The 15,105-nt window shown below is 36.0% G+C and overlaps 1 protein-coding gene across 4 annotated transcripts in view; it reads left to right on the top strand.

Moving 5' to 3' along the window:
* The window catches only part of LOC141388803 (uncharacterized), a 381,643-nt gene that overhangs the window by 230,951 nt on the left and 135,587 nt on the right, over positions 1–15,105 (top strand). For all 4 annotated transcript variants that reach the window (XM_073959189.1, XM_073959190.1, XM_073959187.1 and 1 more), the window contains exon 4: positions 12,944–13,048. In XM_073959189.1, the coding sequence (XP_073815290.1) occupies positions 12,944–13,048 (105 nt within the window). The remainder of the gene's footprint in view (positions 1–12,943; positions 13,049–15,105) is intronic.

Here is a 15,105-nt window from a genome sequence, read left to right on the forward strand (position 1 = left end):
AAATAAATAAATAAATGTTGTTACATTTTGGATTTCTTTATGACCATCATGGCCATGTCCGTAGTTTTGTTTGTTTGTTTTCGTTTTAGTTAAATGGAAAGTTGCGAATATGTTTGAATGGATTTAGAACTTTTTACAATAACATAAAGTTGTGCGATGTTTTATTGTGGAGAAAAAAAAAAACAGTTAAATGTCTGTGTTTTTCCCAGTGTCTTTCACTTGGTATGCCTGGATATGTTTTATTTTTATTTGTTTATAATACCTTGAAATATTTACGACAAAAAAGAAAGGCTAAGGTAAATGTAGCCATAGTTATTTTATGTTCCAATAAAGATTTAACGAAATTTGATGGCTTTGGCATAAAGGAATAAGGTTGGAAGTTTCTTAATAAAATCCGTTTAGGATTTAAAGAAAATGCAAAAACCTTTCCTTGAACAAAGCGACATGAAGTTGAACGTTAAGTTTTTTTTTAAATTAAATACACAAGTATGAAGACACGATTATTATCGTTTGAGTGTAAAGTTTAATATTTCGAATATTTACTTTCAACTCGAGTCATCCCGAAAATGCTAAGAATATTGCCCATAGAATCAGTATGGGCTTTGCTTAGTTGTAACTTATAAAAATGTATGTATACCTTTGCTATATTGTCTTAGGCGGCAAAAAAGGAAAATAGAATTTTAAATTCTTTGCCACCTAACATCTACTGAGTTTAAGCATTTAATACTTGTTTTTTCTCGTGTCTACCGTCTGAGTGCATTTCTTTTATTTAACATAATAAACAATAAGTGTTGTTTTTCTTGTTGTTGTTGCATTTGCATAGCCTACCTTGCATCCTTTAGAAGTAATTTACTCTTGTTGTTATTGTAATTCTCTTACGCATTTCATAACAAAAGGGCTTGGCTTTGAAATCATACATCGTTAACTCTCTCAGGTTTTTCAACATGAAACAATCATCTACCTGGTGTTGTATTGTGGAAGAATAGAACGAACGACTTAGTCATAAAAAAACAGGATGTAAATATATTTACCAAGTCGTAGAAGGTTATGAATGAAAAGCCCATTTAAAGGTGACATTGAGTCTTGGAAAATAACAAGCTTTCATTAACTATTTACATAAGGAAGTGACACTTCTTAAGGATTTTTGTTAGGGACATTGGCATTCTGAAAGTAGAAATTAAATAAGATATATATTTGTATTATTTGACATTCAGGGTTCGAAGTGGTCACAAAACTTATCTACTAAAAATTGTTTTGACATAGCCCCCATACAACGGTACCGCTCTAAAATTAATAATTAGCTGCATTATTACCGCTCGATGTTAGATATGTTGACGTTTTTAGCTACATTATTAGACCCAATCAACTATACTTTCAAGATTGGAAGTGGTAAAAATATTTTCCACCAAAATTTGTGGACGTGAGTCCACGATTTGACAAAGGGGATGAAAGGCATCAATCTACGGCCCTGACCGACTTCAACATTGCAAAGCTCAGGACGTATCTTGATCCCTCTTTCGTCTCAAGTGTACACTGACCTCCCCGTGGTGTCACCTGTGGAACTGCCGTTAAAGGCGGTGAACTAATATGTGCCGAGAGTTCACCCATAAGAACGTTATAAACTTGGGTTGGTTGTTGGGCTAATAACCCATCCCTCCGAAAACATCGTACTATGAAAAAAAAACAAGAAAAACCACCCACTCTAAACTTGACGACCTCCGCAAATGTTTCAGGACCATGAATTACGAATCTGCAAATGGAATGTTCGGACTCTTTATAGAGAAGGTTCAGTTTACGCACTGGCAAGTGTACTCGCAAAGTACAAGGCCGATATCACTGCCATGCTGGAAATGCAATGCATCGTATTGGGAAAGGCGTCACACCTTAAGGTATTAAGGACATACTGTATATAGCTGCGATGACACAAAGCAGGAGTTTAGTAGCGGATTTGTAGTTAGTCAGAGGTTAACACATCTCGCCTCCAACTACACCCTGGTAAATGAAGGATATACTACATTTCGAATGAAATTCAAGGACGAGCTAACTAAAGATATATTTTACGAGCGCTTAGAAAAAACATATGACCTTTATACCTGCCCTTGACTCGGATAACCACCTTGTTGCAGCAAAGGTACCCAGCAAAATGTTCGATGCCAAAGATGCCAAGTGATGCAAGTGATCTGGCATGTCATCTTTTTAGCTTCTTCATCGATGAATTTTATATAAGCGTGGACCCCAAAAGATGCCATTCATTTTTGGATCCAAAGCATGTCATTTACACCAATGCTCCGACATGTCATTTTCACCAATGCTTTGGCATGTCATTTCCACCAATGCTTTGGCATGTCATTATCATTACGACGAGAGTTTTAACAACGTTGGTTGTGATTTCGAGTCTCCGAATTGCAAATAATGAATCTTATATATTTAGAAAAATGTGTATAAATAAAAACACAAAATTCAGCTCTATTGGATCGATGGAATGGGTTCATATGCTAATGAAAAGATCGGATCTTTCACGACTTCCTTTGCATGGGTTCAAATGCTGATGAAAAGATCGGATCTTTCATGACTTCCTTTGCATTGGTTCAAAGGCTAATGAAAAGATCGTATCATTCACCACTTCTTTTGAACCAATGCAAAAGATGTCATGAAATTACGTCATCGCATGGAACCCCTTCCTTCAAATTTTGCTGGCTATGTACCCGATTCAATGTAGCAAATAAACTACGAATAGATACAATACGGAACGTTGGCTCAAATGTTTAATCAAAGCACTCCTCGTTTCGATAATGTATAAGATAATTGGCAAAATATTGTCCACTACATTCGTCATATAGGGCTGTTCCACAATCAGTAGCAACTTATAGCGCACAAGAGATGTATCGGGAGAAAAGAGAGAGGGGAAGCGTCTTTTCCGTAAAATAAAGAGACAAATGATGATAAAGAGCAGATGCTACTTTGGCTCAAGTAATCAGTTGTCGGATATAACTTTTTCAGGTTGATTTAAAAAAAAAAATCAGCGAGCCACATTTTTGAGGCCTTTCTGTCCTTAGAAGGTAAAACATTTATTCTTGTAAAAAAATAAACCCAAGACAATTTTTAGTACAAATACACAATTGATACAAAATTTAGTATTTATTATTATATTTCCAAAAACCCTTTTTACATCTTTCTAACTTACCATTAGTGACCCTCATTCCAAATTTCAGAATTCTAGCTCTTCCCGTTTGCCTAATATAAAGGGTACCATTTTTATTACCTTGTAGTACTTTTCGTACCCTTCCAGTTCGATTTCCAAAAACCCAGCATTATCTCACCCCGACACCACCGACAACAACCCACACTCAAAATTTGAAGCTCCTATCTTCAGCCGTTCCGTCTGGGCGACGATCTGTCAGTCAGTCACTCATCACTAAGCTATTTTATATATGGGGATTTCTGAGTGAAATCGGACACTTTTTCAAAATGAGGTTTTTGATTTCCTTTATTTTTATGCTGTGGTGATGCTGTTAATCAGCAAAACATTTTAGTATATTTTTTTTGACTAACGGTTCCAGAGATATCGCGCTTTGAAAAAGTCGAATTCTGTAAAAACAATATGCAAAGAAATACTCAAATCATCTTAAATATTAGTCCAATTTGAAAAAATCGTTTTTCGTATGGTTTGTTGTTTCATCAGCTATTTAATAAAAAATATATAAAAAATGCACGGTGGGCTTGGAAGCAATTTGCGCGATTTAATATTTAACATCAATTTTTAGAAAAGATTGACCACTTCGAATTTCTTGAATTTTTTTTTGTATTAAATTACAAAAATGTATGGTCCTATTTGGTAGTGGGATTCGAAGGATTACTATTTGTGCTTAATTATACCCTCAGCATTTATGCTAACGAGGGTATATACATATACACTTTCATACGGGCAAAATGTGCCTCATCGAAATAATGGTTTTAGACCCCAAGTATGTTTGGACGAAATGTGTTTCAGACAATTTGGATTCGATTTAGCAATGTCCGTCTGTCTGTCTGCCTGGCTGGTTGCTGCGCACGATAACTCTCGAACGGATGAACCGATTTGGTCCAGAATTTGGCTTTCGCAATATTTTGTCCAAACTTAGTTTAAGTTCGAAGATGGGTTATATCGGTACACTCCTTCCGGTACCTCCCCTACAAAAGTTCGAAAATGTTCGGAAAATTTGTGCGCACGATAACTCTTAAAGGGAGTAACCGATTTGGTCCAAAGTTTGCACGTCGTGAAATTTCAAACCAAATTTAGATGTGGTTCCAATATGGACTCAATCGGTCCACGCCTTCGGGAACCTACCACACAAAATTTCGGAAAAGTTCAATTTAGGACCTGCTCTCGAATCGCTTTGATTTTTGTTGTAACGTCTTGTATTCACTGCCCCCCATACGACGGTACAAGTTTCATTAGAGGCAAGTCCATACTTCCTAGAAAATAGACTGAAAATTGCAAAAAACCCTATGACACCGTGTGCAGTGGTTGGAACGCAATATAACTCTCGAACGGAACTGCCGATTCGGTCCAAAATTTGGCCTTCGTAATATTTTGTACAAACTTAGTTTAAGTTCGAAGATAAGGCATATCGGTCCACTCCTTCAGGTACCTCCCGCACAAATGTTCACAAATGTTCAGAAAAATTGTTCGCACGATAACTCTTGAAGGGAGTGATCGATACTTCTCGCATCGTAGTACCTCTACGGCACATAGATATCGTTTGAATATGGTCTATAAAGGTCCACTCCTTCGATTACTTCTTACACAGTATTTGTGAAGAGAGCAGTTTAAGGCCTGCTCTCAAGTCGTTTTGCATCTTTTTGTAACAACTTGTATTCGCTGCCTCCTTTACGACAGTACACGTTTTCAAGGGGAAAGTCCATACCTCCTGAGAAAATAATCCGGAAGGTTAAAAATACCCCATATGGCACCATGTTTAGTGGCTGAAGCGCACGATAGACGTGTGAAGTATTGTGTGTCAGTTCTTTTCTTTAAGTCCAAAGCTGAGGGTATATCTCTGTCAAGCCGACTGATACTTTTATACTTGTTTTTTTTTTTTTTTTTTTTTTTTAAATCATATGTACTTTTAAATTCCGTTTCGCATAAGGTCAAAATTATTAGGTTCTTAATGTTTACGAGCTACAGTGAGAAATGCAAACTGTTTTAATAAAAAAAGTGTTGTGTAGACGGGCATTTGTCAGAAAACTATGCAAAATTTTTCACAAAATCGAAGGTAGCCCAAAGTGTGACTTTTCAGAGAAAAAACCCTTTTACAACAGTTTGGTAAATTTCTTGAAAAACTAAAAAACTGATTTTTGATGCTCAATAAGTGGCCATAACCCTTAAGTATTGGATTTGTCGCACTTTAAATATTGAAACTTTTATATGAAACCAATTGTGAGTTTTCAATACTAGCTATGCAATATTTGCTTAAGCGAAAACATAATTTACTTCTCTCTAGTCAAAATAAAGGGACCTAACTTGTGGAAAAATGTCTATGTGGACCTATAGTGCGACTCTAGTTAGTTACACAATTACGATTGTCGATAACTGGATTTTTTGTTTGCTTATAATTTCGTTAATTAACGAAATTCGTCTATACGTTACGGGGCAAAAAAAGTTACATCTATCCCCTACCGATACGGCAAGTATTGTCAAATTTGTATTCAAAATTTTGCATTTTAATTTTACAGATTTTTGTCGGTAACGTCAAAAAAGTTACAAGATCCCACTCCTGGTCATAAGTATAATTTATGTATTTCATCCATATATTCCATTCTTTGAAGTGAAACAGAGCAAAAATTAAATAAAACAAGTAAGAAAGGCGATAAGTTCGGCAAGGCCGAACTTGTTATACCCTCCACCATGAGTTGTATTGAAGTAGAATGGAAAAATTAGTTCCCTTTCGTTTATGAAGAAACAATGAGGCTAACCTTCAAAATACCGATATTCGGGAGGAACCGTTCCAAGGGGGATATATCAAAATGTCGTGCTATACCTACAAATTTCCGGCGGACTCAAACAAGACTAAATACCAAATTTCCGATACTTCGGTAAAACCTTCAAAATGCCGAAAATCAATAGGTACGCTTCTATGGGGGGATATAGGATCCCGCTGACCTATACTGATAATTCTCTTCTGGAATATGTTATAACCCCATAGAAGTCTAAATAGCAAATTTCAGTCTTTCGGTGGGATATTGACGTCACAACCTTCAGAATTAAGAAATTCGGGAGGTACAGTTCTATGGGGGCTATATTGAAACGTGGACCTATACCGACGAATTCCAGTCAGAAAGGCTTTTACCTCCAACAAAGACTAAATACAAAATTTCAATCTTTTCGGTGGGTTGCTGTGGCCGCAACCTTAACAATACCGAAAAGCGGGAGGTACTGTTCTATGAGGGCTATATGCAGTCGTGGACTTATACCGATCAATTTTTGGGAGACAATTTTATACCCCCAACGAAGACTAAGCAAAAAATTTTAGGCATTTCGGTGTGATATTGAGGCAAAAGACTTCAAAATACCGAAAATCGGGTGGAACCTTTCTATAATGGCTATATGAAGGCGTGGACCTATACCGAAAATTTTCATATGGAACGTTTAATACCCCAAATAAAGGCCAAAATACCAAATTTCAGCCATTTCAGAGGGTTGTTGGGGCCACAACCTTCAAAATACCGTTCTATGGGAGCTATACTAAGGCGTGGACCTGTACCTACAAGTTTCTGGATGAAAGTTTAATACTCCCAACGAAGACTAAATACGAAATTTTAACCATTTCGGAGGAATATTCAGGCCACAACCTTCATGGAAAGTTTAATACCCCAAATGAAGACTAAATACCAAATTTCAGCCATTTCGATGGAATATTGGGGCCACAACCTTCAAAATACCGTTCTATGGGAGCTATACTAAGGCGTGGACCTGTACCTACAAGTTTCTGGATGAAAGTTTAATACTCCCAAAGAAGACTAAATACGAAATTTTAACCATTTCGGAGGAATATTCAGGCCACAACCTTCAAAATACCGAAAATCGGAATGTACCGTTCTATGGGGGCTATATGAGGCGTGGACCTTTACCAACAGATTTCATATGGAAAGTTTAATACCACAAATGAAGACTAAATACCAAATTTCAGCCATTTCGATGGAATATTGAGGTCACAACCTACAAAATACCGCAAATCGGGAGGTACCGTTCTATGGGGGCTATATGAAGGCGCGGGCTTATATCGACAAAATTCTGGGAAAAATTGTTATACCCCCAACGAAGACCAAGTACCACATTCTAGCCATTTCGGTGTGATAATGAAGCTAAAACCTTCAATACCGAACATCGGGTGGTACCGTTCTATGGGCGCTTTATCAAAACGTGGACCGATATAGCCCATTTGCAATACCAAACATCTTAGGTGTAATAGAAACTTTTATACCAAATACAAAGCTCTATCGTAAAAATTGCTAGCTGTATCTTGATTTCAACAGACGAACGGACGGACAGACTGACATGATAATATCGATATAGAATTTTGCCCTGATCAAGAATATACATATACACTTTATAGGGTCTCCAATGAATATTTCGATGTGTTACAAGCGGAATAACAAATTTAATTATACTCTCCATATTATGGTGGAGGGTATAAAAATGTCGTTCTTAAATACTTGGACTCCACTGTGTTATGTGTATGCATTTTATGCTAAATAGAACTGCAAACTGCAAAAGTGAAGGAAAAACAGAAGTCATCAAATCAACCAAGAACAAACAACCGTTATGAATATTTAGAGTAGCCACAGTTTCCAAGTTTATGAATTCGTTTAGCATCCACCATCTATCCGCCTTGAACCTGAAAGAGTTTTTTTTTTCATTCAGTAATGATGATGCAAATCTTTTAGAAAAATAAATAAACCGTGACTGTCAGCTGGCGCAGCGGTTGAAGTTCTTTGGTGACGTTTGCATGAAAAGAAAATTACTGTGTAAATAAATACTTGTGACAATGGTAGGTAGGTTGAGGTTGGTAGCTGTTTTTGCAGCAGAACCATTTATGTCAGTTGATGGCCTTACAAATGTCACAGTATGTTAGCATTTATTGTAAATAAAGATGTTGTTGTTAATATTTTCCAAAAGACAGCGTTTGCAAAGATATTACAAGAGCAGCAGAAGCCGCATCCTAGCATTTGACAAGGACAAACATAAGAAAGTCTAATGCCATATTTAAACGAGGATGATTTGATAGGAAAATCATATTAAAAATTAAGACAAAACGGTGATCAGGTCATGGTGATAAATTCATAGGTTTGAATCACAGGAATTATTCACGAATGCACTTACGAAAATATGGAACCAAATTCAAACCCATAATTAGTCTCCAATAGCTAAAAAAATAATAAAATATCACTTGTTTCCTCCCAACTTAATTGACAACCTCCGTATTTACGTTTAAATAACCTTAAAATTGGAACTGAGAAATGCATTCACAGCGATTTTTTTAAATATAATAAAATACATGCTGTGCTCTTAGACTTGTTTTGTTTCTGTTTTTGTTTTTCATAACTTTGTTTTCCAAAACAGGCAACACAATTGCATCGTTAAATGGTGGCAAACAAACAGTTGCATCTATCCGGCATGTTGATGTCAAAGTTCAAGAAACTCTTAAGCGGCAAAATAAACTTGAAAACATACCGGACTGCGATACTGAGAATTATGACAAAAAGACTACATCCACACAAATGCTATAATTTTATGCATTAAATTAACTTTTCAGATTTTGTAATTAAGCATCTTTAATGGCAGGTTTGGCAATATGTATGCCCTCAAAACCATAGCAAGGATTCCAATGTTTATTTAAGTACCACCCTATTTGGTTTTGTTTTTAGATTGCCGGGGCAATATTTAACTAACAAGACCAGTAGTTGGTCGGTTTTGCTGGCGTTGCTGTGGATTGCTGCTACTTATCTTTGGTCGAAAGTATAAATTAGTAACTGACCTAAGGCTAAAATGTTGTTAGTTTAACAATATTCTCTGATTCTACAAACAAACACACATATGTATATACATATACAGACATATGTATATACATAAATACCCACATACGTATGTGAGAGCAGCATTTATAGCATTTTTACCATAGTTTGCTCTCACATCACATTGCCAATAACCTATAATTTACTGGACTTAATATTTTCTTCAAGCTACTGCTGGTATTTTGTTTGCTTCTTTATATGGTTATGGAGTTATATTGGATATGTAAGACAGCCATGTAAATAAAACAATTGAAAAATAACAGCAATTATCAATTGTAGGAAGAGCCTCAAGTGGGAATTATTGAATTTTTTGTCTTTCATTTCCCCCTCTTCGTTATAGATGACTGCTGCTGCTGTCTTGGGTTCTTTTTAATATTCGCTTAATAAATATGTAATATTTTGCCGTGATGGCAGTACAATTCTTGAAAGTCATAATTAAAGACAATGTCCTAAGGGGTATTGATTTAAAACATGATAAAGATGCATGCGACCACAATGTCAGATATGGCGAATAGCGCTGGACTTTAAGGGAATTAGATTGTGGATTTCATATTATGTTTGGGATTATTCCAAAACGAGGGACTTTTCCAAGACGTTAACCCTATATCCACAACTTTTGGTGAAGAAGTTTTGAACACTTCGAACCTAAAATGCTAAATTATAAACCAATTCTTGCCGAAAATGTCGATAAAAACTTCAAAATCCCAGAATTCGGGCGTTTCCTTTCTCTGAGGCTATTCCAAAACGCGGAATAAAAATTTTTAGTGGATAACTTTTTGACCACTTTTGCCAAAAACTCAAAAATACCTGAAATCAGGCGGTACCGTTATATGGGGGATATGTTCACAATTTTTGGTGGATAGGTTTTTTACCAATTTGAACCCTAAATGCCAAATTATAGTAAATTCGATCAGAAAATGTTGTTAAAGACTTAAAAATATATGAAATCGGGTGGTACTATTATATGGGTGCTATTCCAAAAATTGTGAACCCTGGGATCCCCAAACGCAAAATTTTAGATAATTTTGTCAGCAAATATAGCTAAACACCCAAATCGGGCGGTGCCGGTGTCCACAACTTTAAGTGGAGCAGTTTGTTGACCACTTCGAACCCTAAATGTCAAATTACCCCTAATTATGGCCGAAAATATCGATAAAAACTTTAAAATGACTGGAATCGGGAGTTACGGTTATATGAGTCTATGTCCATAGTTTTTTGTTTGGAAAGTTTTTGGAACCCTAACTGCTAAATTATGTTTAACTTGGTTTATAAATGTAGCTAAAAACTTCTAAATACCACTAACCGGCGCAGTGGTTCTGCTTAATAGCTATGTCCCACGTTATTCGCTTGACATAAGGCCACCGTTGGAAGGCAATAAGCGGCTGGTCCGAGGAGATTTTAATTCGTTCAGCCATAAGAAATTAAACGACAGGCATAATACTGACTTGGCAAATAGAAAACTCCACATTTTGCAGCGTGAACGCGGACCAGGATTAGCGGAGACTGCAATAGTTCGCCTAACATATCGTATCACTTGGTCTGACGAAAGACGTGACTTGGCAACTTGTAATTTCCATTCAATCGGCGCCTCTTTCTATCCTCATTTCTATCATTTGACCACCCGACTTCATAACATCTGACGTCACACTTTCCTTAACTATGAGAAACCCAATTGGCAAGAATTCAGATAATTCACCAACTAACCTTCAAGAGAACTATCCAATTCCTCTGATGTTTGGGTAGAAGAGAGGAAATTCCGAATCAACATCACTGCTGCAGCTGATCTAAGCTAGTCGAATACCTGAAATTAGACCCGGAGGAAATTAACAAAGAAGCTTGATGAGCTTCGTAGTAGGAACCTATGAAAATAAAAAAGTGGCTGAAGCGTATGTATTGCTGCCGCAATGGATTAAATTTTAGACAACAGTTAAGGCGTTATCGAACCTTGGGAAAAAGGATGATCGTACATATGTGATGTTATTTTAGTCAAGAATTTATTGGGCCACTCTATAGCGACCAGGCGAAGGGAAATATTTTACACCTCTTATAAAGCAATAAATAGGCCGATCCGATCCGGAAGAATATTCAAACCTGCTAGAATGCCAACCTGAGGACTGCAACGGGGTGTCTTCTTATGACACCACTAGACCATCTTCATGAGGAGATGAATATTTTACTGGTACATCAACGCAACAAGATGCTGCCGATACAATAACTGATTGGATGTTACCGCCATGAGCATCCCTGCCACTATCTAGTGGACAGGCTTCCCCATACCGATGCAGTTGTTTAGGCAGTAGGAAGGTACGGTGTGGGAGGTTTTAGCCCAGTTAAGATCCGCACGATGAACCCGCCTCAATTTATAGTGCCACAATCTCCATGACGCATTGAATTCTTTACCTGCCCAGCTATACCACTCACCTTCCTTCATCCCGATTCTTTATGGACGCAGCCAGTACAGAATTTTTGAATCTGGTACAGAATTTTTGAATCTGGTACGAGAACCAGATAACTAACGACAACAACGATAACGGCAACAACAACACATATTAGCCGAGATCTTAACAACAACAGACCGTGTCACAGAATAGCGATGGTAGCATTGGACCTGACTAAAGCATCTTATACGGTAAATTATGCCAGGTTCTTGGAAGACGTCACCAACTACATATGTAGTTGCAAGTCATACGTGGTATTGAAAATGGACTTTATCGGAGGTACCTCCCGTTTTTCGGTATTTTGAAAGTTTTAGCCATATTATCTTTCCGAAATGGCTGAAATTTGGTATTCATTGTTCTATGGGTCTACACAATTTTCGCCCAGAATGGTACATCCCGATTTAAGGGTTTTCAAAGTCTAAGCCATAAAATCTTATCGGAATGGCTGAAATTTGGTATTTAGTATTCTAGTTTTAATATATCCCCCATAGAAGAGGCATTGTGGGTTCTTAGATCGGAAGTAATAAGGATACCGCTCGATTAATCTACTTTAGTGACTGTTACTTGGTATTACGAATTCTCAATGGGTAGACAACGTCCACGCAGAAAATGATCAGTATAGGTTCATATTCTGGTATATTCCCAATATGACAGTACCTCCAGGTTTTACGTATTTTGAAGTACAACCTTCATCGTCCAAATGGAATGATCATCAAATGTTATTTCCGATAGGGAATGGGTAGAAAAAGTGGATGCCTCATTGGTATGAAATCTTGTGTAAAAAAGTAATATTATTCAGTTACCTTATTGCACTTCTCCTAGGAATAATTCTTTTTTGGCGGAAAAGCTTACTCTAAAGGCACACGTTGAAACTTTCTTACCTAACTTTCACAGCTTTTGGGGAGAACGGAGGTGAAGAAGCTCCTGCATTACCGCTCTCTCCCAAAAGCTGTGAAAGTTTCTTATGAAAGTTTCAACGTGTGGCTTTGGAGTTACAACTTTTAGAACACTAATTGTTGCATTCTACTTCAACACAACTCGTGGTGGAGGGTTTAAAACGTTCAGCCAGACCGAACTTAACGCCATTCTTACTTGTTTTTACTTCATTCTGTGTGAGACCTTTATATCTTCATTCAAATAACCCCCATTTCAATCACCTTGACATAGATGTCATTTTCAGGCCATTTTTAATTAAATAAAATTACCATTAAATATCCAAATACTTAATCAAAGAAACCCATTAAATGAAACTTTTGTTGATACTAACGACCGACCCAATAAACATGCAAACATAAAAATGTTTTTGTACAACTTTTTTATTTATCTTTCTTGATTCCTTAAATGTCTACATAGGATGGACATTAAAAAAATAATTTCTTTATTATCTATTCCCTTTATTGATTGTCTCTTTAATGTTTTCTCTTTCTCTGTTTTTGGTATTTTTATTCCAGGATGATTTACCCGGTCAGGCTCTGTTGGATGTTGTGTTTGCCCGACTGAATTTAATTGAAACATCATTCTTTGGTATTCGTTATATCGATGAGGAAAATCAAACGGTAAATATTTTACAAATACATATGTATGTACATCATTAACAAAAATAAACATCAATACAAATAAACATACAAATAAAATCGTCTATAAATAAACAAGACCTTTTTCCAAACTCTGCCAAGAAGAAACTTACAGGCTGACCGACCTCCCGCACCAAAACCTACATAGTTAAACGTTGGGTATCGCAAATATGTGACCAAATTTCCTAGAGATTCGTTTGTGTCTTGGAATACTTGTAAATGGATATTTGTAATTATATCATCGTACCACCACTGCCAGAGGCTGTTTTTACTTTTAGTTTTTTTTTCTCTTTCCGGCGTACCCTTTGAAATCATTTAGCAACAGTCGGTTGCTGGCTGGTAATGCAGATGGTATTTGGCTGGTATTTCATTGGCAAATACTACCTTAAAAGAGAATGTGATCAGGCGTAATTAATGGAAATGAAAAGTAAACTTTTCCATCCTCAAACTTTGTTTTGCCTCATCTTATTATGCGGACCGAAAGTGTAGTTACTGTGAAGCGAAGGGGTATGGCATGCAGACAAATATAAACTCTCTGAACAACCCTGATAAAAAATAATATTTATTTAGAAAACATATTAAATAGTATTTAACAGACAACAAAACAAACTTTCTCTTTCGGCCTGTTTTTTTGTCCTTTTTACAACTGGAGGAGTTTTTCTTGAGCAACGGAATGGAACGAAAACTCTTCCGATACAGTTAGCACTCAAGAACGTGGTTCAGAGGAGAGGAACTTTAGTACACATTTACTACATCAGGACTACATCAAATATTTTCGATAGTTGGCCTTAAAGTAAACTACTGCTAGAGGACCAACATAATTTCTTAAAATAGACGAATAAATTTCCTACACGCAGAGAAGAGATATTGTGGGAGCAATCATATTCTAAGAACAAAATACTGTATTTTAAAAATCTGAAAATTTATATTGTTGCTCCAACCATATATTTGTGTCAGGAACCATAATGACACAAATATATTGTTGAACAAACAATATATATTTGCAGATTTTAAAAGGTTTTTTGTTCTTAGAATATGATTGCACCTACAATATCTCTTCTCTGCGTGTATTTGAAGATCAAACCGTTATCATGCCAAATCCCAAAACATCACGAGGCATTTCTAATAGAAGGACAATAAGCTTTCTTGCAGAAGATCTGTAGCATTTTAGTCTAAGAAGTATGTATATGCATTTTTAAAAAGCAAAATTAGAAATCTCACAGATGTCAACTTTGACATCTCATAGATGACCAGGATATTTTTTAAGAAGAGAAATGACCCGTTTAATGGGAATTCAACAGGAATCCGCATGGAAGGACAATAAAAGTGCTAATAATAATAATTAGTAGGAAATTATTCGAGGATATGTTGGTCTATTTATTAAAGATAAAAAAGATATCCCAAAGGTTTAATTTATTGAACCTTTTTTATAAACATTATAATTATAAAGAGTGGATGTAGTAATAAGCAAACTTAAGATTATAATGTATTATCTTAATTTACAATGTATATAATATTGTGTACAGCTATAAATGATTATAATGTGATAAATCCCTTGCTCCCGAGAATGCAGTATTTTTGAGTGTTAAAATCTCAGTAATCTTACAAACTAATATAAAAAATAAAACAAAAATATATAATAATAAAAATAGGTAAAAACTTTTTAAGTTAAACGGTTTTATGTTAAACATACATTGCAATGTTTAAGATAAATGTACTAAAAACCAAAAAATAATAAAATAGATATAGTCGTGGGAATTATAAACATATGCATAGACTACAATATCTCTTCTCTGCGTGTCATTTGTCTACAATCGTTGAGTAAAATGTTCGTTTTGTAATGTTACACTATAATTAGGCAGTTGTTCAACCGACAGCGATGGACGTGTGATAAGTAGGGCTAGAATGTGCAAACAAGCTAGCAAGCTCGATTATAAGCGAGTTTTAGGGTTTCATAGTGGTGAGCGAGTAGTACTTTGTCGTTTAAAGACAAACTACGAGCAGTGAAACGATTCCTCGCCAGCCAGCAGTGTGAATGT

Source organism: Musca autumnalis, unplaced genomic scaffold (assembly GCF_047663935.1).
Source record: "Musca autumnalis isolate F117 unplaced genomic scaffold, ASM4766393v1 scaffold_1, whole genome shotgun sequence".
Taxonomy (NCBI): domain Eukaryota; kingdom Metazoa; phylum Arthropoda; class Insecta; order Diptera; family Muscidae; genus Musca; species Musca autumnalis.